The sequence below is a fragment of the Cladophialophora bantiana genome (assembly GCF_000835475.1).
Source record: "Cladophialophora bantiana CBS 173.52 unplaced genomic scaffold supercont1.16, whole genome shotgun sequence".
Taxonomy (NCBI): domain Eukaryota; kingdom Fungi; phylum Ascomycota; class Eurotiomycetes; order Chaetothyriales; family Herpotrichiellaceae; genus Cladophialophora; species Cladophialophora bantiana.
Window position 1 is genome coordinate 977,233 of NW_015971590.1, and position 21,754 is coordinate 998,986.

The window sequence follows — 21,754 nt, forward strand, 5'->3', positions numbered from 1 at the left end:
GGGGATGTGACCACGCCAGAACGCAGTATACAGACTTCACCGACTCTCTAGGAGACGGAGGCGGGTCCGATCGGCAGCACCGGCACCGATGGAGCAGGCGTAAGATTGGCCTTGGAGGACAGAGCCTGCACTAACGGAAAAGACCTTGCATGTAGATAGAAGACCCTGCGTCAGTGGGTAGCACCTTGTCGATAAGCACTTGAACCTCGTATTATACGGACATTGCGGCAGATTATATAAAGACGTGACTTCATCCGCTCGTCTGCCATGCGATGATCTGCGGAGTTCGACGCACGAGAATTTCTTCCGCCTTGCATCAAAGGGTTTGTCCGTCTGACAAACCACGGGGGTGCCACAATCGATGCCGCAGCTGCACTGGGCGGTAAGTCTTTGTTACACAGCATATATAGGGCCATAACACCATGTCACCGGTCGAGCCACCGGTGTCAAAGTGACGTTGCACCGCAGTTAGCATCATACATTCGCCAAAACGTTTTCGGTCTTTGACAGCACTTTCTTTGCGGGGGGTTCACAGCAGCGCGAGCTCGAGAGTTTCGACGTGGCTCAGGCGCTGTCTCCCCGATCTGCCCCGGCTCGACTCGACGACGCACCGCAGCTCGACCGTTCCAGGAGGGTTCGGCTTATGCAACGGTCGAGATGGGCTCGAGAGACTGCTTCGCACTGAGTGGTTAAGACATGGAGGCCATTCCAGGTGGCGCAACCTCAGCAGAATCCTCGGTTTCTCGCTCCGACACGCCTCCCTCCCCGGTCACTGACCGGGGGTCTTGTTGCAGGCTTTCGAAGTCTGGGGAGGCATTGCTTCTCCAGAACAGGTAATTTTTCTCCGAGTGGTCTTTTTCGAAAGATCTTTGGGGCGATGAGAATGTTCAATAAGCATGCCAGCGTCAGGGTATCAGATACTGGATGAAAGGGGTCCACGCGCTCCAATGTTGAAAAAGATCGGACAACTGAATCCATTCACGCGGTCACGCTATGTGTTGGAGAGGTGAGGCTGAACCTCTCTTGAACTGACGGCTTTCTTGAAGCTACTCTTTGGGGACTTTTGAGCAAGAGTCTTTCAGCATGATTCGGTGCAGTCCGACATGGGCAAGGCTGATGAAAGTCCTCCCTCGGCATGTACCCCTGGCTCAGACAGCTTCTTCACAAATTCCAACCAGTCATCACCGGAGGGCTCTAGTTTCAAATTAACATATTCAGCAGTCGACCCCGTTCGAACACTGACACTGGTTCTCCCCCTAGAATCAAACATTCGACCTCTTCTTCGTATGGACCCGCAGTCAAGTCGGTAGGAAGGCTGTAGGCGAGTGAAGTGCTTAGGAGTGAAAGACACACTATGATTCAGCTTTTGGGAATGTCGTTACTACATCCGGCGTCTTTGTTCATTATGCAAGGGCATTAACCTCGCCACTTACCTGGAGAGCTTCACTCGCCGTGGTGGTGAGAAGTGCCCGGACAGCGAGAACAGGATCGATAACCCGGAAGTTCACACCTGACGCCCCCAAGAAGATGCCGCGTCATCAGCCAACAGTACCCGACCCGGGCATAATGCAAACAGGGATAGAAGAGTTCGTCAGCGCCACTGGAGACAGATGTGTCCATAACGACCTCGCCCAAAAAAAGCCACGACAACAGGGGAGAGGGGGAGAAGGGAAGAGGGAGGAAAGGAAAGATAGTACCAGGGAAACAGAACCTCCGTCCAAGCAGAAGCGAAGATCACACTCGCAGAACGGACAAGCAGCACCACCACCCTTAGGGACATAACGCACAGCCAAAACTTTGGTTAGTGTTGCTGCTACCGCCGAGGAAGTCGCTATCTATCGATAAGGAGTGGCAGGTCGATCGGGGTATTGTCCACAGCTTGTCTGAGGAGTTGTTCGATCCAGAGATTGAGAGATTGTTGGAACGTGGCGAAGAGAGGAGCTGGTGGGCATGGCTACAGTCGAGGCTGCACATAAAGGCTGATCTCGTGCAGATTGACGCCCTTGAAGACCGGAACGGTGAGAATGGTCCACAAAGACTTCGATTGGACCTCATCCGGCCAAAATTCCAGGGGTTTCGTAGCGTGGATATTGCGCCTGATAAATCCAGACGTCGGAAGCATGACCTAGAGCCATCTACCTGCTTTTGTGCGTCTCGACAGACTTTCCCCCTCTTGAAACAGCCCCGGCTCGAGACGCTTAAGGTACATAATAGGTAGACAAAATGCTATCAAATTTGAACCGTCAATCCCTTGTCTCTTCGATTAACCACCAAGCATACAATTAGGATACATGCCACCTGTTGCATGCGCCGCTTACGGATTGTTCAAGTTCATTGGGTCTCATGCTGGGGCCATTAGCCCCGCCTCCGGTTCCGAGCCCTGATTCACAAAGTGTCCATTCATTGCCGGGACCAGCTACCACTCCTGGCCCAGATATGCTCACGTTCAGCCCTGGAGGGGCCGACAAGCCTGGCGGAGGTCCGCTGGCCGAGAAGCCGCCAAACCCGTGGATTATCACCCGTCCAGTCGCAACCGACGGCGTGACCGGAGTGGTACTCCTGGGCTGTTCTGCTTGGTGCGGAAACATAGCCTTTTATATCCTCGTTGTTTGGAAAACGTGGCTTTGAATTCATCTTCCGACGTGTCTATGTGTAGATGGCCAACGTACAGCGTGTTGCACGGACGTCAGCTGGATTGACTGGTGGCTAGTTATGTGAGATATATGGTTGCAGAGACCTGGAATATGGTCCGCTTCGTCCATACTGAAGACACTGCGCATAAAGAGTTCGAGCCGGTACTTTAGATGGTAAAGAGCCGTAGTTGTTATAAGGTCCATTGTTCATGTTAGTTTTCAGCGAAAGAGCCGAAAACGCCTCCATAGGAAGTTGAGGGTTCGCGTACTCTTGGCGTTCGCTGGGCGTGGAGGAGCTATTCATGTATACAAGGGGATCTTTCAGCAGCTCCCCTGTATCAACACTTCCGCTATCTTCATTAATCACTTTCCACCCTCTCACAGGAAAACGATCCATCGCTGCTCTAGTCTCTGGAGACTGTGCCGAAAAAATGGTCCCTAAGTGCGAACTCGCTTCGGATGACACATGGTCAGGGGGAGATCCGAGTAGGGGAGAGGACGACTTGTCCGTTGACTGGAAGGTACTGCTAAATCGTAACGACTTCTGAGCAGCTGTTTGCGGCGAGACCAACCGTAAGATTTTACGGCTAGACATAAGATCCATTGTGTTACACCTTAGCACGGAGGCCGTCGTGGAACTGCGCAACACGTCGACAATCATTCTCACTTAGCCAGCCGCGTTAGGTTTGCATCAAGCGTTGCCTGCGCTTCAAAGGCGTCGGTCATGGAAGTAAACCGAGCGATGGCCGTGGTAAAGACAGCGTCTTCTTCATACGCCTTAGGAATGATCTCAGTGTCTCGAAGACCCTTTGCAAGAGGAGCATCGTCCGCACTGCCTCAGGAGTGGTGTTCCGCTGTAGACGTCGCAGTAAGACTGTGTTGGGAGGGCAACTGTGGTCTCTTTGGCACTCGATATCCGTCGATTAGATGCTGTGCCTTTTATGCCCACTGGATCAACGTCGATCCCCACCCGGCTTTGTAGACGTCTTCGCGGGATTTTTGAAGTACTGGATTCTGTACCGCGTAGTAACTCTTCCGGATGAGAGCGTGACAAGAATGCTGGATGTGGGCTTGGCGATCAAATAGGGGTACCATTGCCTTGATCACGTCATGATAATCCGGGACACCGACGCTGTCGGCCTGGAGGACTTGCTGGATCTGTGACAGGATCGATTCGAGCGGGATGAGATAGATCTCTTCATCGTCTCTGGTACAGATCACTCTATCGGTTCGGCTTCAACTAGAGACCACCCAAGGGCCGCAATCCTCCTGCCCCAAACCTAAAGCTCGCATCAGTAGAAAATCAATAAATTGCCTCAGGACCGTTTACTACAGCCTTCTGTAATCCTCGTTGTGTATGCTTCGATAAAGTTCGTACTTCGTGGTCGCAGAAGGAAGGGTGGGGTGAGGTTGGCGGTAGCCAGGAAAGACTCGCGTGCTCCACTCATTATAGAAGCTTGTAAGATTCGACAAGATGGAGGGGGTTCTTCAGAGTGGTGAAAGAGCAGACTTCCCCAGGGGGTGACATATCCTTCAATGGGGAAAATAGATTTGGCCACAAATACACAAAATCATTCAATTCCACGAGCGCCCAGTCTAAGTTCTCCAATCTTTGAAGCTGCTGGTGAACAAATCCGTCATAGTAGACAAGACGACCAAAGGGCTTCCAGTCATCGGGTCTTGAGTCTGGTGGATTCTTCGAAGCCTCATGGACCTCGAGTTGGGTAAAACGTGAGCCATTCGATATCGGGGAGAGGGCATCAACATTCTGCGGTGAGCGACTCTTCAACACAGACTTAACGCCGTGTTCCGAATCGATATCACGGTCGGGGATCGAGATTAGGCCATTTGACTCTTCGTCGCTGTCGCTCGAATCCGTGGAATCGACCTGATCGGGTTCAGACCGCGAAGTTCTCCCATCATTATCCCCGCCAGTTACAATGTGGGCGAGAGTCAATCCATAGAACTGTGAGTGGTGGTTCGTTTTGATCTCGATCACGCCTCCAAGTCTGGCGACTGATATACGTCCCTGGTAATGGCATCGAATTCTCGCTCCGCAGAGAGTTTCAGTGATCGCCCCCGAGACGATTTCGATATCTATTCCATCTGTGTTCTCGTCACTGAAGCGGGCTGGAGGGTGCTCTTTAACTATAACGTCAAAGCGAGGAATTATTTCATCATTGGTGGGCCTGATTTGCTCTTGGTTGACTATCTTAGAGAGAAGTTTGCGAACCTTCTTTGCCATCGACTTATTACAGGAGATCACGATTTAGGGTTGCATCGCCTCTTCGTCCCGTCCGTACACTTTTAATTTGGCGCCACATGGCCAACATGGCGGATCTAGATTATTTGCAAGATCCACTCACTGTGGGCTTAGTATTTGCCACCAGTCGAGAAAGCGATTGTGCTCTACCTTGGTTGGCTCCGCTGAATGGTAGGCGCGCTGAGAGGCATCTTCGACCCAAATAGTCTGGAGACTGCAGAAGACTTAAACTAGGTTCAGCTGACGTGAGGTCTTAGCAACTTCCAGATCCTGTGCTGTAGCCCGAATCTCGATTAATTAGCGAGGTCGGCTTTCCCAGATCTTGCTGGCCCTGATGGGATATTTGAGGGGGAAGCTGGTAGTCGATTGAGTTTTGTTTGGGTGCCTGACGACCTTTGTGTGAGTCCGAGAACAAAGCCATTGTTTCCACCACGGGGGTCATGCCCCCAGGCAGAATGAAGAAAACAAAGACGACTTTGAGAATGTCGAAAGAGATCTTTCAGGATGATTCCTGCTACCGAGCCTGCAAGGCTGAGATTTCAGTTGCACCGAGAGCGCCATGCCGATATCTGCTCTGGCCCGCCTAGCGTGACGCAGCAGGATCCTGCCACTGCCATTGGGTTCGCCAATCTGTGTTGAAAAGGCATCTTGGCTAGGTAGCGCACGTTCAGGGGAATTGTCGCGTGGTCACCCTTAAGAATTGTAGGCAGCGAAGGACACCATAAAAGTTTGACGCAGGATGTGCCAGTCGGAGAATGTATCATATTTGGAGCGAGCTCTTAACGCTTGAGAATGCCGAAGCCAGCTTCAATTACGAGTTTGGTATTGGACCGTGATGCCCAACTCATTGACGCGCTATGGGAATGGTCAACTTGTGCGGAATGTCAAGGAAAATCCAAATGTGTCCAGGGAGTGTGTCCAGTGGATCGATTGAGGCGGTTGAGGTCATTCCTGCGATACTTTCACTTTCTCGTCGATGACTATGGACTTAAAGCGAGCCAGAGACATCCTACCGCGACTCCGACAAGCTACGACGAGTTGTTCAAACTCATCCGAGAGTTGAAGTCCAAGTCGAATGCGACAAAAGATCAGATAGCTCCTGTATTTTTCAGCCAGCTGCCCTCTTCGACGAGACAGTCTGCTGGAAAAACATTGAAGCCTGAATTGAGGCTCTTGTTGATGGTGGATTGTTCCACTAGTCCCCTCAATACCTTTGACGAGCTCGAGGCTGGAGACCTCCAGCCACCCTGGCATGGAGATGTAACACTGGAAGATTCCTCTCTTCCCGGTTTCCTCTAGGAGACAATCCGATCTTCTCAGACAACATTGAAGGCGTAAATCAATCGTGCAAGGCTTTGAGGGCGAGAAACTTACAAGGGCGGGTTCATCTGAGATTTCGACCCACTGACGACATGAGCCGCCATCTATATTTGGACCGGAAGACCTGCACTATCGAAATATTCCTCCACACATCCTTCTCGAAAGAGTATCTTATTATGGCGAAGCCTGGGGTGCTAGGAAATGGAAACAGGTCTGTTTTTACCCTCTGGACTTATGCTTCTATTTTCCGCTGACTACCTAGATCGAGCTCCTCAGCTAGCAGGCCAATCACCTCGATCAAGTTGAGGAGCTAACACTGGGGTTGTAGATGTGTTATGCCTCGCCAGTTGGCAATGGAGGTTATCGACACTATTCGGAAGGTCTTGTTCCCCTTCTCAGACAGCAAATTCATGCGAATTCTCAAACGACTCGTCACCAAGTCAGGATTCAGTCCCGATTGCCTTCGTTTCGAATCCGAAGTCCTCCGACCTCAAGACGAGAAGGATTTATGCTTCCAATACTTCGGCGAGCGCCTTACGCTGCTGCTGGACGAAGTCGAGAAACCCCCCCCCCCCCCCCGGCTGGTGTCGTGGAGAGATGGGTTGAGCGAAAGAGCGGCGCTCGCTATGTCATGCTTGCAACGCTAATTGGTGTCATTTTCACCATTTTGTTGGGACTGACAGCCCTAGCGTTGTCCGCTTACCAGACGTGGATTGCATATCAAGCGTGGAAGCATCCGGTGACGCCCTCATAGCTGGAAAGTGCATTCAGCTTTTCGGACGCACCGCGAGGCAAAGGTTGTAGAGCACACTCTCGAGGCGCCTCTAAGGCACCTACCACCTACCTACGACCTGGGTGACAGGTGCATTGGAAATTACATGGCATGTACCTTCCTTCGCACTCGACACCGAGGCGCCTAGTTGTTTATCGATATATTACAACTTTCATAGAGAATACAGTGCAATGAACAAACGGACACTGCTCCCAGAACAGTTGTTGGAGGCTGTGCTTTGCTAATTTGACGATGACAGCCTGCTCGTCCCGTTGTGCACATGTTACGATGATGAAGTTGGATGAGAGGTCTGGAATGTGCTACAGTAAATGCCATTCCACCTGCAAGACGCATCGGACGTGTCAAGGACAGTGCACCGCGAAGCTGGTGAGGCCCTGTACAGCATGCCAGTCATATGACTGGCATTCAAAGAATCTAACTTGGGTGGTTCACAAGATATCAAATTACTCGTTTTATTAACCTACTCGCTGAACGCCGTTTTGACTAGAAGACCAAAAATTGTTTGACCTGCAAAACCTCCTCTTGCATATATTCTACCTTGGCCAGTCGCGATAATCGCTAGATTATCCCGGAAAGGGTCTCTGAGATCTAATTGCCATACATTTAATATCATGACTGGAGGTTGGCCAGTGCAGTCAACAGAAGCGTTGGGCGCGGTCGGAAAACGCCCTTACGCTCGAACACACCATCGCCTAATTCTTTCAGAGATCGTATTGTACCACGCCACTGTATATACCGTCGGGTGAACTAACCACTACATCGCCTGGCTTGGTGGTTAGGGTGAGGATAGCTAATGGCAAGGCTAGTAATTGTAAGGTGGTAGAGGGCGCTTGTTGGCGAATCAGTGCCAGGCGATACAGTGGTGCCAATGACACCAAGTTGGCGGCTATTGGCGGCTAAATACTTTTGAAATAATACAAGTGTCCTGAACTGGCGAGGACAACAAACACCTCGCAATCTTTTCTTTCTCGAGGCCTCGCCCAGAGGGTCTGATTGAGCAGAAAAGGTTACTAGAGATGGTCAAATCGACGCAAATAGCCCGGCTGGATGGTTCGTGGTGTTTTTCAACCTTTCATGCAACAGCGCAGGAAATTGGCTGACCGGTCCGCCTCCTCTACAGGCCTCATGCTTGCGGCCTCGGTCGACGACGAGCAGGTACGCATGGTTTAATGCCTCTCCAAGACTCCGATTGTAGCTTTCGCTTACTGCTAGAGTGACAGGTCGAGACAGAGCTCGCCGAGGTCAAGTCGCAGGCAAAGATGATATTCCGCAGGCTGAATCGCAATTCGGAGCAACAGGCAAGCATTGAATCAGGCCAGTACATGTTGCAGTAAGCCAGCAATTCCCTGCACAGGAAGCCAGCTCACTCGTGGCCCAGCTACATCATCAAGGACTCCGTCTGCTTCCTCTGCATCTGTGACCGATCTTACCCCCGGAAACTCGCCTTCACCTACCTCTCCGATCTGGCGCAAGAGTTCACCACCATCTATCCCTCACAGCAATACCTCTCCGCGACATTACGGCCCTACGCGTTCGTCGAGTTTGACACGTTCATTCAGAGGACGAAAAAGACATACCAGGACAGTCGGGCCAGCGCGAACCTGGACAAGCTAAACGACGAGCTGAAGGACGTGACGAAAGTCATGACCAAGAACATCGAGGATCTGCTGTATCGGGGCGACAGTCTGGAAAGGATGGGCGAGATGTCCGGCCGATTGAGAGAAGACAGCAGGAAATACAGGAAAGCTGCCGTAAGGATAAATTGGGAGTTGATGCTGAAACAGGTACGTTACAAGGTTGCCGGTTGAGGGTTTTCGATCCTGACGACGACGCCAGTATGGACCCTTCGCTGGCCTCGGCCTGATCATCCTCATTTTCATTATCTGGAGATTCTGGTAACCGGAGCCTCCCTGACGAACTCTGGTTGGTTTGTATGGATAAGCGAGCATACGATACCCTTTGGGACTTTTACGTTGAGGCGGACGACCACTCCTGTTGCGATTTGGACTGCCTGTTCTAAGTCAGCTTCCGTACCTGCTTAGATCTCGTCCTCTTCCTCGTCAAAGTCATCCTCAACACCCATGTCGTACAAGATCCGCCCACCCTCACCCGCCCCGCCACCCGCTTTTTGAGCATCAAAATACGGCAGCACCACGCCTTCTCGCTCCAGGCGTTGCCGCTCTGTCAAAGCCAGGTTGAAGGTCATGTCCGAAAGCTCTTCCGACGTTTCTTCCTCTGATCTGCGGAACAATGGGTGATCATCGAGTAGGGTGACAATCTCCTGAAATGGCTGGCCCTCTCCCTTCTTCGTGGCGTTCCGGGATGCCGGCAAGAAGAACCACTCTCTGACTCCTCTACCACTTCTCCTGCGGTGCTCCAATTCCAACACAATCCCGCGTTCCTCCTGATTCAATTTCGTCAAGGACTTCGGCTTGAGCCCAATTACCACGCCATCGACTTCTTCCGAGAGGCCAAAGGACGGTGCGGCGAGGGATTTCGAACGGGCAGACTTTTCGGCGAGGAGAATCGGAAGGGAATGTATCGTTATGATGGTGGTGGCGAGGTATGACAAGAGTGAGAGTGGTGAAGGCGAATAGGAGTTTAACAGCGCGGCAGGCGGTAGTGCCGAAGGAGGTGGTGACGGGAGGGGGACGTCTGTGTGATAAACCGCGACTAGTGAGATTTGTGGACCTTGATCCTGCTCCAGGCCTTTTATCTGCAGACCCGGTGGCTGGAGAAGGGAGGACAGGAACGCGGTCAGGTTGAGATTCGATGTTGGCCGTATAGAGAGGGATGCCAGTGTCGTTAGGGAATCAATCATGATCAAGAACCCTGCGCGTTCGCCCTGAGATTAGTATCACGGACCCTGTATAACGGACACAGTACGTCGGCCTCCACGAAAGCCGGGAGTAACAAGACATGAGAAAGAAGGACGAAGGAAGACAGAACGTACTCTTCCCGCCGCTCTGCCGAAGAATCTCACCCACCTCCCTCGCAATCCTCTCTCCCACCCCTTCGCCCATCCCTCCACTTCTCCCCGGCCCTCCCATCCCTCCGCCTCCAACCGCTTCCCCGCCGCCACAGAACCCGTAACAAGGCACGAAATAGTCCACACCGTCAGGTTTCGCGAACGTCTCGAATCCCAAAAACACGACGACGACGACGCTCGCGCTCCCGCTCCCCGCTCTCGAAGAGGAAGAGGAGAGTGGCCGTGCCCGTGGCCCCGCCCGCCGCAGGTACTCGCGCGTCAGCAGAGGTCGCGCGGGCTGCTCGAGCGTGTCGAGCAGGAGTGTGAAGGGCGAGGTAGGTTGTGCGTGAGGGGGTTGTGCGAGAGAGAGAAGCTTGGAGATTAGGAGGAGGTTGTGGGTGCGGCGGTGTGGGAGGGTTGGGGCGGGGGACATGGTTTTCCCTTCGTTTCTGTATCTTTTTGGTCTTCGGTTCTTTTGGTTTTGGTCTCTCCTCTGATCTACTCTTGTTTCTGCTTCTGGACCTTTGGGTGGGCCTTTTCTTGAATTGTGGCAAAAAGAGGATGAGCTAGTTGAATGGAGAGAAGAAATGGGTTGACAGATGGGTATATCTTATATCAGAAGAGGAATTATGAGGGGGTTTCAGCCTGATCCAGAAACAAGGATGTCTCAATCAGGCTCGCTCGTGTCGCTCCAACTGCCAACCAATTTTGGAAAATCTTCTCAGGCGAGCAACAACATCATAAACACCACTGCCGCCGTATTTGACATGTCTTGCTCGCTCAATGATTGATTGATTTGATGTCGACGAGGAGGACTCGTAGAATCGGTCTAAAAATTTCCAGAACAGAATATGTCCCTTCCTGCTTAGTAAGGCGGTTCTTGGCGCCATGGTGTGCGGATCCATCGAGCTATATTGGCCATACCAAGGTTAGGCGTTACGCGGTCTTGTCTATCCGCATCCATGGACATCTTTGTTCGCGTCAATCGACATGTATTGAGACATGGCGTTGGGTGATCCGGGTAGTCATTGCAGCTTTCCCAGATGTCCGCAAGCAGCAGTTTCCGGGCCCCAGGTCTTCAAGCCAATCGCGCACGACAGGATCCCTGACCAGTGACGAGAATGGCTTCGTCAATGCACTGCTCGTTTGTTGCATGGAGTTGAAGCATTATCCAATGCACCAGCGCTGTCCCTGCCCGCCATTGACCCAGCTAGCCTTGGCCAGTTGGAACTTGCCATGCGCGACGTTTTGCTTCATCCTCTCCACACTCGGACCGGATTCATACTTTGAACACCATAGCAAGACATGGTAGTTTGCATAAATCACATCAGACTCCTTTCTTTCGTCTGTGGCCGCTTGGTCCGCGTCGTCTTCTGCACCTTCCTGTTCGATGAGGATCACACGCTCGTGCTGTTCACCGCCGTACCTTTCCTGAGCCACCAGGAACAGCTGCATATTCGGCCTGGCAAACGGCGTAAAGCTCCAGTCAAGAGGGTCGACATTGAGAGCATACATGGTGTCGTTGGAACTGTCGCAGTCCGAGCTTCAGAAAAAAAATGCAGGTGCCCCTCTCTTCTGGGGATGAGCATTCCCTGGTGCCGCCTTGGTCGATGACATATCTTCTGGAGAAGTCCGGCCTCGTTTCGAGTCGCCAGCCTCGGTAAGAGACCAAAAGTCCACGTTCCGGCTTCAACGAGGCCGGGTGTCTTTGGTCGTACACAATCATTGTGTCTCCCCTGCTGTCCAGATCTGCCGGAGCCCAGCGCATTCCCCGTTCGGAAAATCGGTCGCCTTCGCAGAAGACCATACTGGAAGACAAGTGTGGAATGGCTGCGAGCAGTACTTTAAGTTTCTGTCTTGAGAGACGGCTAACTTCACTTTCGGTCGCGCTAGAATCAACCCTCCTCCGCTGAACGGCCGCCAGCGTGTCGGAGTCGACGTCATTGATTAAGCCAATCACGAGGCATCGGTCTGTACTGGGGGTCGTGGATCTTCGGCCAGCCTCGTTCCACGAGAGCATGAACCGAAATCGCGCCCCGCGAGCACCGCGCATTCATTGCAGTACGCTGAGACAATTATCCCACACAGAAGAGCACTCCACTAGACCCAAGGTGCCAAAGACATGTCTTTTCCCTGCCGCATTTCCGCATTTCTTGGGGCCGGCGACTTGGCAAGCGTTATAAGATCATTGAAGCGTTTTGAAAGACCCTGCAGGTCAACCATCCCCGCGGTAGTCTTTACCTTGACGTTTTCAGCGACGGCGCCCTCATGCATGGTCCATGGGCGACGTAACCAGCTAGACAACGTCAATCGCATCCCAAATTCCTGCAGACTCGGTTCCCTGCTGATCGGCTCGAGGCCCGAGTCTGCAATTAGGGCCACCGCTGCAGTCTGATAGATCTCCGACATGCGTAGGATCGCCTTAGTCCGGAGCCTGTACATGTGATCGTCATCTCCTGGGCCTCGACGGGCGCAGAAGATGTCAAACCAGAAAGGCATGATTCCTGCGAGCTTACCGTGTGACGGAGGGTCCGTGTCGACACGGCACCCTTGCGCGTACCTCTGCAGTTGGAGCCATTGACAATGTGAGAGCCCATTGCCTTCCAGGTTTCCGCGCCCATTGGCCCAGACGTGTGAAAAGGCAACAAACTGGCGGCCGTTTTGAACAGCGTCTAGCACTTCGAACTCTAACCCCCTTTGATCCCCATCTGCGGACAGCGAAGCGAGGCGCAAGCGGACAACAGGAATGCCGCCATCCTCAACGATGCCGAGCATGTCGCGCCACGTCCGCTCGGGCAGAAGTTCCGAACAGTGACATTCCTCTGCCCCGTGCTTTCTCTCGTAAGTCGTCGGGTCGAGGGTAACGGCATCGCATCGCATCGCTCTCCGTTCAGGCGTCGTGCCCATATTTTCTTTTACCCTCGTTCAGAGGCTTAAGGTCAACGCAAGAACCTAGAATCCCCAAATCGGTCTGAAACCTGTAAACGTCAAGCTTGCGAAAAACGCGAGCTGTAAGGTGATCTTTCAGTCCCGGAGGGATGTACCAGAATGCCGGTCGCGGATAATCGTGACTGTCTTCGCTACCGAGACCCAGGCGGAGATACACCGTCCGCGCGGCATGGTGGAGGCTCTACCGCAACACCACGATGGCGAGTTCCAGACTGTTGGGGAGGATTTCTCTGCCGTGTTTACGCCAAAAGTTCATTTTACGAGCCCTCGCGGCCACGGGAAGATGATCTCGCGCCCGGCTTGATTCCCCGGGAACAGGGGCGGTCTGAACATACTCGGTTCTGGATGCTAGAGTGCGGTCCGACATAGCTCTTACCTTGATTTTGACCCACGATACGCATTTGACACCGTTTGCGATGCATTCTCTGGCTTGCTCAGCAGGCATCTCTTCCAAGCGAGCTTCGCATGCATCAACCTCGTTGCGGAGGAGGTCAGTGTTTAAGACCTGCCGTCCTCTACCGTCAGCTTTGAAAAAAGAGTCGACGTCCACTGGGCGAAGCAGACATTCGCGCAGCAGGCCAAAGTACAACCATGACTGGATGAGTGAAGCGTAGACAGAGAAGTCCTGGCATTCATCGGCATGAAGAGAACTGGTTTGAGCTCCACCGTCCGCACGATCGGAAGAGCTGGCTTGTGTGTGAAATCGAGATGTCGTCGGGACTCGGGTGATCAATACATCGACACTTACACCAATCAAGCCTAGCGATATACCTGGGGTACTCATCCCCGATGTTGCGGGAAGCCCCAAAAGCCTTGGTCATCATAGGGGATGGCGTGGGTCCGGTTTTCAATCGCAAGAAGCTCGTTGAGGAGAGTTCTGTCGTCAAAGACCGAGGGTAGATGCTCCATTCGGACCACTTTTTCGGCCATAAAATTTATCGCCTGGGGTAGATTTCCTGTTTCCTGGTGAATGCAACAAAGCATGTACTTTCTCATAGACGCAAAAATGTTCTCCAGGATCAGTCACAAAGACCAAGAGTTGAGGGAGGCATCTATGTACAAGCTAGGCTGCACGAAACCAGCAGCTGTCAACTCTTTCTTTGGTTTACGTGCTTTATGAACAGACACGACGGGCTCGACTGTGCATGTGTCAATAAGAAAGTCTGCTGATGATTCAAGGACTCAATTCGTTGATTTTGGTAACCGCAGGAAGGCGAGAAGGGCTGTCGAAGCTTGGAGAGATCAACTCGTGGGGACGAACGTCGCTGCTTTTAGCCCCAAAAACGCCTCGACCTCCGCGAATGGCATTGGGGCCTGCATCCAGATTGACCTCAACCGACTACCTTGGGCGGAAAGGTTCTGAAATTCGTCTGGGTTTCATTCGCTTGGCCGGGGAAGGTCTCTTCGTCACGTATAAGCGTATCATTGACAGCAAGAACATGTCTGTGATACAAACCCACTAGTTTTACTGAACTGCTCCCTAGAGCTTGGGTCTGGATGCCGTAGAAGGACAAATCCTGCTGCGTCGTTCCTGGACTAACGGAGGTGTTGCCGTGACTGAAATACACGGCGCTTCCATTCTGGGCCGTTATCAAGCGACTCCCGCTGAATATTGGGTGCGCACCACGTCTCCCAACCTCTTCTGGATATATCGGATCGAACCACTCCAGGCATGGTGGGAATACCGAATGGCCGCGAATCTCAATATCCTGACCCCTTCTCAGAGCTGCGGAGATGAAGAGAGTTCCGGCGCTCTCGTCCTGCACGATCGTGCTGTTCACAGAGAGTGGATAATTAAAGGCACGCGAATAGCCTTCTGATGAGGCGGCCCTGCCAAGAGTGTTCTGCCGAGTGACCTGAACATCTCCGAAGTCTGATATATTACCCTCGTTCGAATATGCCAAAGATTGCCGCCAGACGGCCACTTTGGTGCCATGAGAGGTCTGGACCTCCGACGAAATAGAGAGTTGGCGATCCACGTCGACGGTGTAGGACAGGGTGCAATTTGTCCCGTTCGATGTGGTGCCGACTGCGGATGACAAGGCGATGGAGTAGGCGGACACATTCGCCATAGGATAGCTTCCGGTCGTTACGGATCCCGCGCAGTCCAACCAGATGAATATTTTTCCCGTAAGAACCTTGGGGGAATAATTAGCAGAGCGCCCGCTGTCGCTGAGTTACGCCTACCCAATAGCTGCCCACCGACTCGGATAAAAGACCAGTGCGATTGTCATTATCATCAATGCCAACGACACGGAGCTCGAAGGAATGGCTTTCACCGTCGCATAGCAACGGTAGCCAGGGTGTTATGTCAATTTCATCTTCACGAATGTCGAACGCATCAATGCCCACGACCGGCCTCCAAAAGCCGCGGACGATGCCGCCAGTGAAGATGATGGGGAAAGGCCATACAACTCCGGCCAAATTGCCGTCAATGAGCAGTTGGATCTCCCGAAAGGGAGAGTAGCCCGGGAGCGAGTCGGCTCCAAAGGTATGAACGTTCGAAGAGAGCACATTGGAATACCAAAACTCTGCATGGCCATCGTCAGCCAGGATGCTGCTTTCGTCTGATAGCCAACCCACCTTCGTCCATTTGACCGGTCGCAGAGACCGTGAAGACCGCCCGCTCGATGTTCTGTGGCAATACGAGCGTGTTCAATGCTCCACCATAATGATAATTCCAGGCGCTGGACTTGTTGCTGGCGCTTCGTCCGGCTGATATGGGAACGATTAGATCTGCCGATTTTTCCGTGTCAGCGGTCGTGAAGAAAGTTGCCTGCAAGGTGGCATTGAATGGTGAGGTGTAGTTTTCGTTGATGAGGTTGCCGAGGTCAAAGATTAGCGTTTGATTGTGAGTGAATAGCGACAAGAGGTGGGACACGTCTTTGATATAGGTCCATCTGGTGTCGATCAGAATGGGGGATAATAGACTGAGTTGAATAGCTCACATGATGCCATTGGGAGTCGGTTCCGCTGTGCTGGTTCGCCAGATCTCAATATCACCGAAGTAGGCCACTGCCAGTCGATCAAATTGCTTGCCAGCGGCTGTAACGGTGAGGTTGAGCGTCACTCTATTGAAAGAGCATTGGGGAGGCGTGTAGGGGCCGACGTAAGGATGGCCATAGCTGTTCGTGAAGGAGTGGACCATAAGGGTCTGAGTGACGGTACATCCTGGGACCTGAGAAACAAACGACCCAGAAGAGTCCCTTTCGTCTTGAAGCAATGTCCTGTGCGAGATGGTTTCCGGCGTCAGTATGGGAGGGCTGACTTGAAACACCCTTAGGACTGAAGCCACGACGGCAACTATTGATTGAGTGGATGTCCTCATTCTGAAGCAGCGACGTCGCCCAGATGTTCAATAGTGCAGTAGTCCTTTCCGATGTGCTGGACCGCCGGTGGCCTGGTCAGGGACTTTCTGATAAAGTTGACAAATTTGGTGTCGTTGCATGAAATCGGTGCACCGCCGAGCTTCTCTGCTTTCAAATGTCTGCCACCAAACTCTCAAGCGACGCACGGGACAGATACAACGCCACGAGAGCTGTTCGCTGTGGCATGTCTGACTCGGTAAATCAACAGATTGACTGGGACATACTTCGCTGGGAGCATCCGTATCCAGACTGTAAGCTTGACGTCTGTATAGCTGCTGAACGTGAATAATAATACGAGTACAAAGCAAGGAAGCCGGTGCGACATTTCAAGTGCCTACACATCGAGCTGAGGAATAGATTTGCATCGTTTCGTCGAATGCGCCGCCCGAATCTCCCTGCGCCTCGTCCGCCTCAACCCTTCGAACTCGCACTGTCGCTCAATCCGCGATACACACGCTGCGCCCAATGGCGCCGATACCTGCGCTTGAGCATGTTTCCAACCCCCTGGTCACCTCTGCACAGCTCCTCACGCTCAAAAGCCTGGAGAACGACGACGACCTGTCCACATGGTTTGCCCATTTCCAACTGACCTCCGCCGCCGGCATCCTCCTCCGCCTCTCGCAGGAGGTCACTGCCCATGCCATAGTCCTGCTTCAGCGGTTCTTGGTATCTTCCAGCCCGAACGACCGACGAAGTTTCAGTCTCAAGAACTACTCCGCCGCTGCCATCTACCTCGGTGCAAAAGTGTCCGCCACACCCGTCTCGCCTCGATCGGTCATTAATGTCTACGCCTACCTCACCTCAAAAGCCTCTCCGCTGAGATTTGTGAACCCGGCTGGGCCCTCCACGAATGTCGAGCCTCAGTCTTACTTCGTGTCGGAAGGGACCTATGAACGAGAGAGACAGCGGTTATTTGTGTGCGAGAGTATGATATTGATCGGCCTCAGCTTCGACACGCGAGTCGCATTGCCGTACACTCTCGCCTTAACTTACATGCAGGCCCTGGGCGTTTTTGCCACGAATCTGTCGCAGAGAGTCTTGGAACATTTGAACGCAGGCCTGGTCTCTCCGCAACTGCTTCACCTCACTCATCAACCAAACGCACTGGCGGTGGGAGCCATCTATCTCGCGGCACGAGAGATGGGGGTCAAGCTGGTGGAGCGCAATTGGTGGGAAGTATTTGACGTTGACAGAGAGGACCTGGGCTTCCTTGTCCTGTCTTACGGAAGTATGGCGAATTTCGCCCAAGCTGAAATGGAGAAGTGGAAGAACGGGCCTTTGCCATTGGATTGAGCTCCTAATGCTCCGTCCACGAGCAACAGCATCTTCGGAAAGAGTCATCTCTCAATCGTCCAAGCTTTCCCATCCTGAGTATCGGGACATTTTCTCACCAACATGACTGGCAGTCCTAACCCCTTGCCAAGGTGGTGTTCAACAATGGTCCATCGAATGGTTAGCGCAAAGCCCGAAATCAACATGTCCCGTCGAGATCATCACGCCGGATAGGAGGCTACTAGGCCGCACACCTTTGCCTGTACCATCGCGGCCGCCTAGTCGAAAATGCCTCCTTTAACATCTTCGAACACCGCCGTCGCATCCTCAAATCTCTCACCCTGCGTCCGCTTCTTCACGCACTTCCTCCACCAAATTGGGGCTGCCCGGCGAAACTTCTGCAGCTCATTTATAAAAAAAAACTCCTGAACACTGCTCGTGCACCGCAATCTAATTTGTCGGTCATACTCGTCGCGAAGTTCCTCCAGGCTCTTGAACCTCTTCTCGAGAAGCCCGTCGACGATCTTCGACCCCGCGAGGATTATCTGGTCTGCCTCCCATCGTTCGTGTCTGCGAAAGGATTGCATATGGCGCTGGACGAGTCGCTCTCCATACTTTCGAATGATGGCGTAGTTGTAGCGTTCCGGCAAACGCTGACCCTTAGCTTGCCGTTTGTTCTGCTTTCTCTCGGCCTCTCTGTCTTTGGTCCGTGTCTTCACTTCCTTGGCTCCGGGAGTCGAATTCGTCTCCTGGACAAAATCGTCACTCTCACTTTCAGCACTGCGTCCCCTTTTGTGTGGCGAACGTGCAGGAAAGTGGCCAAAACCATCCCGTTGTCGATGAGGAACGGGAGTCATTTGGGAGGTGGTGTTGGAGTTCGAGCGATAGGTCGACGGGGTTGGGTAGGACTCTGGGCGGGGAAGCCGGCTCGTCTCGTCGGAAGGCTCAAGGACGGCATGCTTGGTGCATACCAAGTAGGTCGGCGTGGTCACTGAATCAAAGCTAGCCGGAGCTCCGCTATGGTCCCCTCCTGACAAATTAGCGGCTATGCCATCTCGCTCAACCGGGTGCAACAGAGGGCCGACTTCCTCTCGCATGACATGTCGATCGCCCACGGTCGAAGCGCTGGTCGCCCCGCCGAGCCTGGGATCTGAGAACGGCTCCTCTCCTGCTGCGATTCGCCCAACCGCGGTGCCGTCGCCAACTGGCTCTGGCTTCACTTCGGCCTGACCGTTGTCCGCGACGGCTTCAACTTGACTGCATAATTTGGCACGTCGCAGCCGAAGTTGGAGCCTCTTCCGATCCAGATCCAACTGGCGCTGTTCCATCTCCAGCTGCTCCAGCTCGGTGTCGATGAGCTGTTTGTCGTCCATCGCCCGATGCGGTCGGGGTGTGGCTGGCGACCACCTGATAGAGTTGTGGCTAGGCGAGGTGGAAGTGAGAGGAGGCGTGGTCAGTGTCGACAGCCACGTTGGGAGTCTGGTCTGAGGTGAAGGTGAGAGTGAAAGACAATGAACCAGATCCAGCCCGGCGCAGGTTCTTGGGTGAGAGGTAATATGAGGCCAAGGACTCGATTATGTCTTTCTACTGTATGCAGCTGGGTAGTCTCTGCTTGAATGCCTACTGAATTACCCAGTAGTTTGAAGGCTCATGACAGTGTAGAACGTTAGGTTCAGCGGTTCAGTTAGACTCCTTGGTATTATTTCTCGCTCGAAAAACAGCCCTGACGACTCTCAACAGCGACAGAAGGTCAACTATCCTAATACCACTCCTCTTCGTGCATCATACAATACTGTCCATAATTTTGCGTCTCTAAGGATCTTTCAGCAACACGTTCTCAATATTCTGTAACGACTCCCTCGATTGCGTAGCGAAGCACAGAACTCTGGAACATCTGAACCGTGACTCTCCCCAACGCTATTAAATCTCACTTTCCTAGGTCATCTGGACGCCGAAAATCCTGGTGGCGCAGCTTTTTCCCTCTGTCGGCCGCATATCTATGTCATGATATCCTCAACCATCGTTATTAGTCTCATCTTCTTCCTCGAACTTTTGCTCGTTGAACTTGTTCTGTGCGATATCCTCGACAACTTTGGTGACAAAGGACATTCGCTCTTGCTGCGTGTCCAGGGCTGTACATCTGGGCCACCAAAAACGTTGGGCTCGGTGAAATTTAGCCAGTTCATCTGATAGAACGCGACGGACCTCGCAGATTGTCGCCCATGTATTTACAGTCGATTGGAATTCTTCGTGGAGAAAGGCTAGCGTCTGGTGGGTCTCTCCGTTGGTGGCTCTCCGCAACCTTGATGTTACTGTCGGTCTCTTGGAATGTTCTGGTGGGAGCGAAGGTTCAACTGCCGCCATACGCCTCAGGAGAAGCCCGGTGTAATGGCGGATGAGGTCGTACTTTTGAGACTCCGTCATAATGCTGGAGGTGTCCGCGGGCTGGTTTTCGTCTTTCTGAAGCATTCGTCTTCGTTTCAACCCAGCTCGTGGTCCGCCTGCAGAATCAGTTGTATCGACATCTGTGCCAGATCCCGAACTGACGGTCTCGTTATCTCTGCCGTCGAATACCTGAGATCGCTTCTGCTGAGACCGCGACGTTGGGTGAGTCGGTGGTCGTATAAACGACGTTAGGAGATCTTCGTGGCTTTGCTGGACGGTAGGCCGCTCCTTTAGTAAGTAACTATAGGACCGGCGCCTCACCGCAGCCGCTGTTCGCCCTCGGTCACGATTTGCCAAACGAAATGTCGAACCTAGACGGATGTTAGGCTTTACTGAGTAGGCTTGTTACACTTGGCTTACCTTGCGCTCCATTTCCGGTCTCGCTAGTTGTATCGTCTGCCTCTCGCTGAGGTTGCTGCTCGACGGCGCTCGTCTCTCCTAGTTTCAGAGTAGCATTCGCGGTTATGACGGTTGAAGTAGTGTCTGATTGCGGCTCAGCAGAAGACCTATTTTGAGCGGTCGCTCGAATCCCGTCCGTACCGCCAGGCCCAGCCTCAGTTTTCAGGACGGCGTCATCTTTGGTCAGGTCGATGTTAGTCTTGAGTTGTTCAAGGCGTCGCTTGATGGCGAGCTCCCTGCGTTCGAGCTGTAATTGTCGCTTGTCGAACTCGATCTCGGCGAGCTCATACTTCAGTTGTTTTTCATCGTCCATGACGGTCTGTGGGTCGCAATGAGTTAATAAAGTGGTAGGAGCGTGACGAGTTCTGGTATGGCTGAAGAAGGGTCCAAGGAATCTTGATGTTGAGGCATACGATGTTAGATCATCGCGGCAGAGGAGAGTGAGAGATGAGAAGGACCTTGAGGTGGACGAGCCCGGGTAATTGACAGTGCTGTTGAATGGGGCACTCGTCAAATCTCAAAATCAATTGTTATGATAACACTCAAGGTTCGGCAGAATTCATTCCAAAGACATCTTGAGGCCTAGAATTTGAACTCGCTTCACTTCAGCTACCATCTGCGCTGAGCTCTTTGACACTCGCCGCTTTTGCGGAGGAAGTAGGCACTTGATGAAAAGGAGCCCCTGCCATCTTTGCAGGCATGTTATCGAAGGCAATAGCAAGAACGTTGACCAGGATCGCCACAAGGCTGAGAGCGTCTGCCTTGTCCAACTGATAGTAAGCGTGCGGGGTATCCAGGCACGCACGACCTACTTGTTAGGCTGGTAATTAAGAGCTCCACCAGCGGCCCCAAACGGTCATGCTCCTGGGCAGGCAAAATACTTTGAGTTGATATAATTTATGGCCGAAAAAAAGATGTTAAAATACAGACTCCAATCTTGTCTGGATGGTCTAGTTGGTTATGACGTCGGTCTCATAGATCAACTGTGATCTTGTGTATGTCGCAAACACAAGAAGTTATCCGAAGGTCGCGAGTTCGAATCTCGCTCTGGACATTTTTGCCCCCTATAGCCTTGTGTCAGAACTATCCTGAAGGGTTTGTCGAGCTCTTTCCATATACCAGATACGGAAGTACAGAAAAGACGCGAGGCTTTTTCTTTTCTTTCCTTCCCTTTTTTTCAATTTTTTTTGTTCTAGGTAGGAGCGTCGAATAACATTTCTCCGAGTGCAGGAATAATGGTAGGTTAGCCGACACTAGTATTGTAACAGAGCACTTTAGGGTTCGGCGTGCACGTGCAACAACGCACAGAGGCCTGTCCAGTAGATCGGGAATCGAGAACGCGTT

At 52.6% G+C, this 21,754-nt stretch overlaps 11 protein-coding genes and 1 non-coding gene across 12 annotated transcripts; 4 read left to right on the forward strand and 8 right to left on the reverse strand.

The window, feature by feature from the left end:
- Positions 1-2,706: 2,706 nt before the first annotated feature.
- Z519_09942 (uncharacterized protein) lies at positions 2,707-4,878 on the reverse strand (the record flags this gene model as incomplete). The annotated part of the gene is made up of 4 exons (XM_016767662.1): positions 2,707-3,247; positions 3,301-3,465; positions 3,583-3,840; positions 4,199-4,878. 4 exons carry the CDS (start codon positions 4,876-4,878, stop codon positions 2,707-2,709), a joined length of 1,644 nt encoding a protein of 547 aa, XP_016616454.1.
- Positions 4,879-5,688: 810 nt separating this feature from the next.
- Z519_09943 (uncharacterized protein) lies at positions 5,689-6,195 on the forward strand (the record flags this gene model as incomplete). Its single annotated transcript, XM_016767663.1, has 1 exon — positions 5,689-6,195. One exon carries the CDS (start codon positions 5,689-5,691, stop codon positions 6,193-6,195), a length of 507 nt encoding a protein of 168 aa, XP_016616455.1.
- A 1,888-nt stretch (positions 6,196-8,083) lies between these two features.
- On the forward strand, positions 8,084-8,908 carry Z519_09944 (uncharacterized protein; the record flags this gene model as incomplete). Its single annotated transcript, XM_016767664.1, has 4 exons — positions 8,084-8,164; positions 8,230-8,339; positions 8,388-8,793; positions 8,846-8,908. 4 exons carry the CDS (start codon positions 8,084-8,086, stop codon positions 8,906-8,908), a joined length of 660 nt encoding a protein of 219 aa, XP_016616456.1.
- A 139-nt stretch (positions 8,909-9,047) lies between these two features.
- On the reverse strand, positions 9,048-10,410 carry Z519_09945 (uncharacterized protein; the record flags this gene model as incomplete). Its single annotated transcript, XM_016767665.1, has 2 exons — positions 9,048-9,841; positions 9,963-10,410. The coding sequence occupies 2 exons, from the start codon at positions 10,408-10,410 to the stop codon at positions 9,048-9,050; spliced, it is 1,242 nt and encodes a 413-aa protein (XP_016616457.1).
- A 734-nt stretch (positions 10,411-11,144) lies between these two features.
- On the reverse strand, positions 11,145-11,492 carry Z519_09946 (uncharacterized protein; the record flags this gene model as incomplete). The annotated part of the gene is made up of 1 exon (XM_016767666.1): positions 11,145-11,492. The coding sequence occupies one exon, from the start codon at positions 11,490-11,492 to the stop codon at positions 11,145-11,147; it is 348 nt and encodes a 115-aa protein (XP_016616458.1).
- A 585-nt stretch (positions 11,493-12,077) lies between these two features.
- On the reverse strand, positions 12,078-12,884 carry Z519_09947 (uncharacterized protein; the record flags this gene model as incomplete). Its single annotated transcript, XM_016767667.1, has 1 exon — positions 12,078-12,884. The coding sequence occupies one exon, from the start codon at positions 12,882-12,884 to the stop codon at positions 12,078-12,080; it is 807 nt and encodes a 268-aa protein (XP_016616459.1).
- A 223-nt stretch (positions 12,885-13,107) lies between these two features.
- On the reverse strand, positions 13,108-13,710 carry Z519_09948 (uncharacterized protein; the record flags this gene model as incomplete). Its single annotated transcript, XM_016767668.1, has 1 exon — positions 13,108-13,710. One exon carries the CDS (start codon positions 13,708-13,710, stop codon positions 13,108-13,110), a length of 603 nt encoding a protein of 200 aa, XP_016616460.1.
- A 547-nt stretch (positions 13,711-14,257) lies between these two features.
- Positions 14,258-16,254, reverse strand: Z519_09949 (uncharacterized protein; the record flags this gene model as incomplete). The annotated part of the gene is made up of 4 exons (XM_016767669.1): positions 14,258-15,064; positions 15,114-15,457; positions 15,510-15,826; positions 15,875-16,254. The coding sequence occupies 4 exons, from the start codon at positions 16,252-16,254 to the stop codon at positions 14,258-14,260; spliced, it is 1,848 nt and encodes a 615-aa protein (XP_016616461.1).
- A 505-nt stretch (positions 16,255-16,759) lies between these two features.
- On the forward strand, positions 16,760-17,587 carry Z519_09950 (uncharacterized protein; the record flags this gene model as incomplete). The annotated part of the gene is made up of 1 exon (XM_016767670.1): positions 16,760-17,587. The coding sequence occupies one exon, from the start codon at positions 16,760-16,762 to the stop codon at positions 17,585-17,587; it is 828 nt and encodes a 275-aa protein (XP_016616462.1).
- A 257-nt stretch (positions 17,588-17,844) lies between these two features.
- Positions 17,845-18,939, reverse strand: Z519_09951 (uncharacterized protein; the record flags this gene model as incomplete). The annotated part of the gene is made up of 1 exon (XM_016767671.1): positions 17,845-18,939. One exon carries the CDS (start codon positions 18,937-18,939, stop codon positions 17,845-17,847), a length of 1,095 nt encoding a protein of 364 aa, XP_016616463.1.
- A 640-nt stretch (positions 18,940-19,579) lies between these two features.
- Positions 19,580-20,723, reverse strand: Z519_09952 (uncharacterized protein; the record flags this gene model as incomplete). The annotated part of the gene is made up of 2 exons (XM_016767672.1): positions 19,580-20,322; positions 20,372-20,723. 2 exons carry the CDS (start codon positions 20,721-20,723, stop codon positions 19,580-19,582), a joined length of 1,095 nt encoding a protein of 364 aa, XP_016616464.1.
- Positions 20,724-21,349: 626 nt separating this feature from the next.
- Positions 21,350-21,464, forward strand: Z519_09953. The gene has a single exon. It is a non-coding gene; the product is annotated as a tRNA-Met (tRNA).
- The last annotated feature ends 290 nt before the right edge of the window (positions 21,465-21,754 follow it).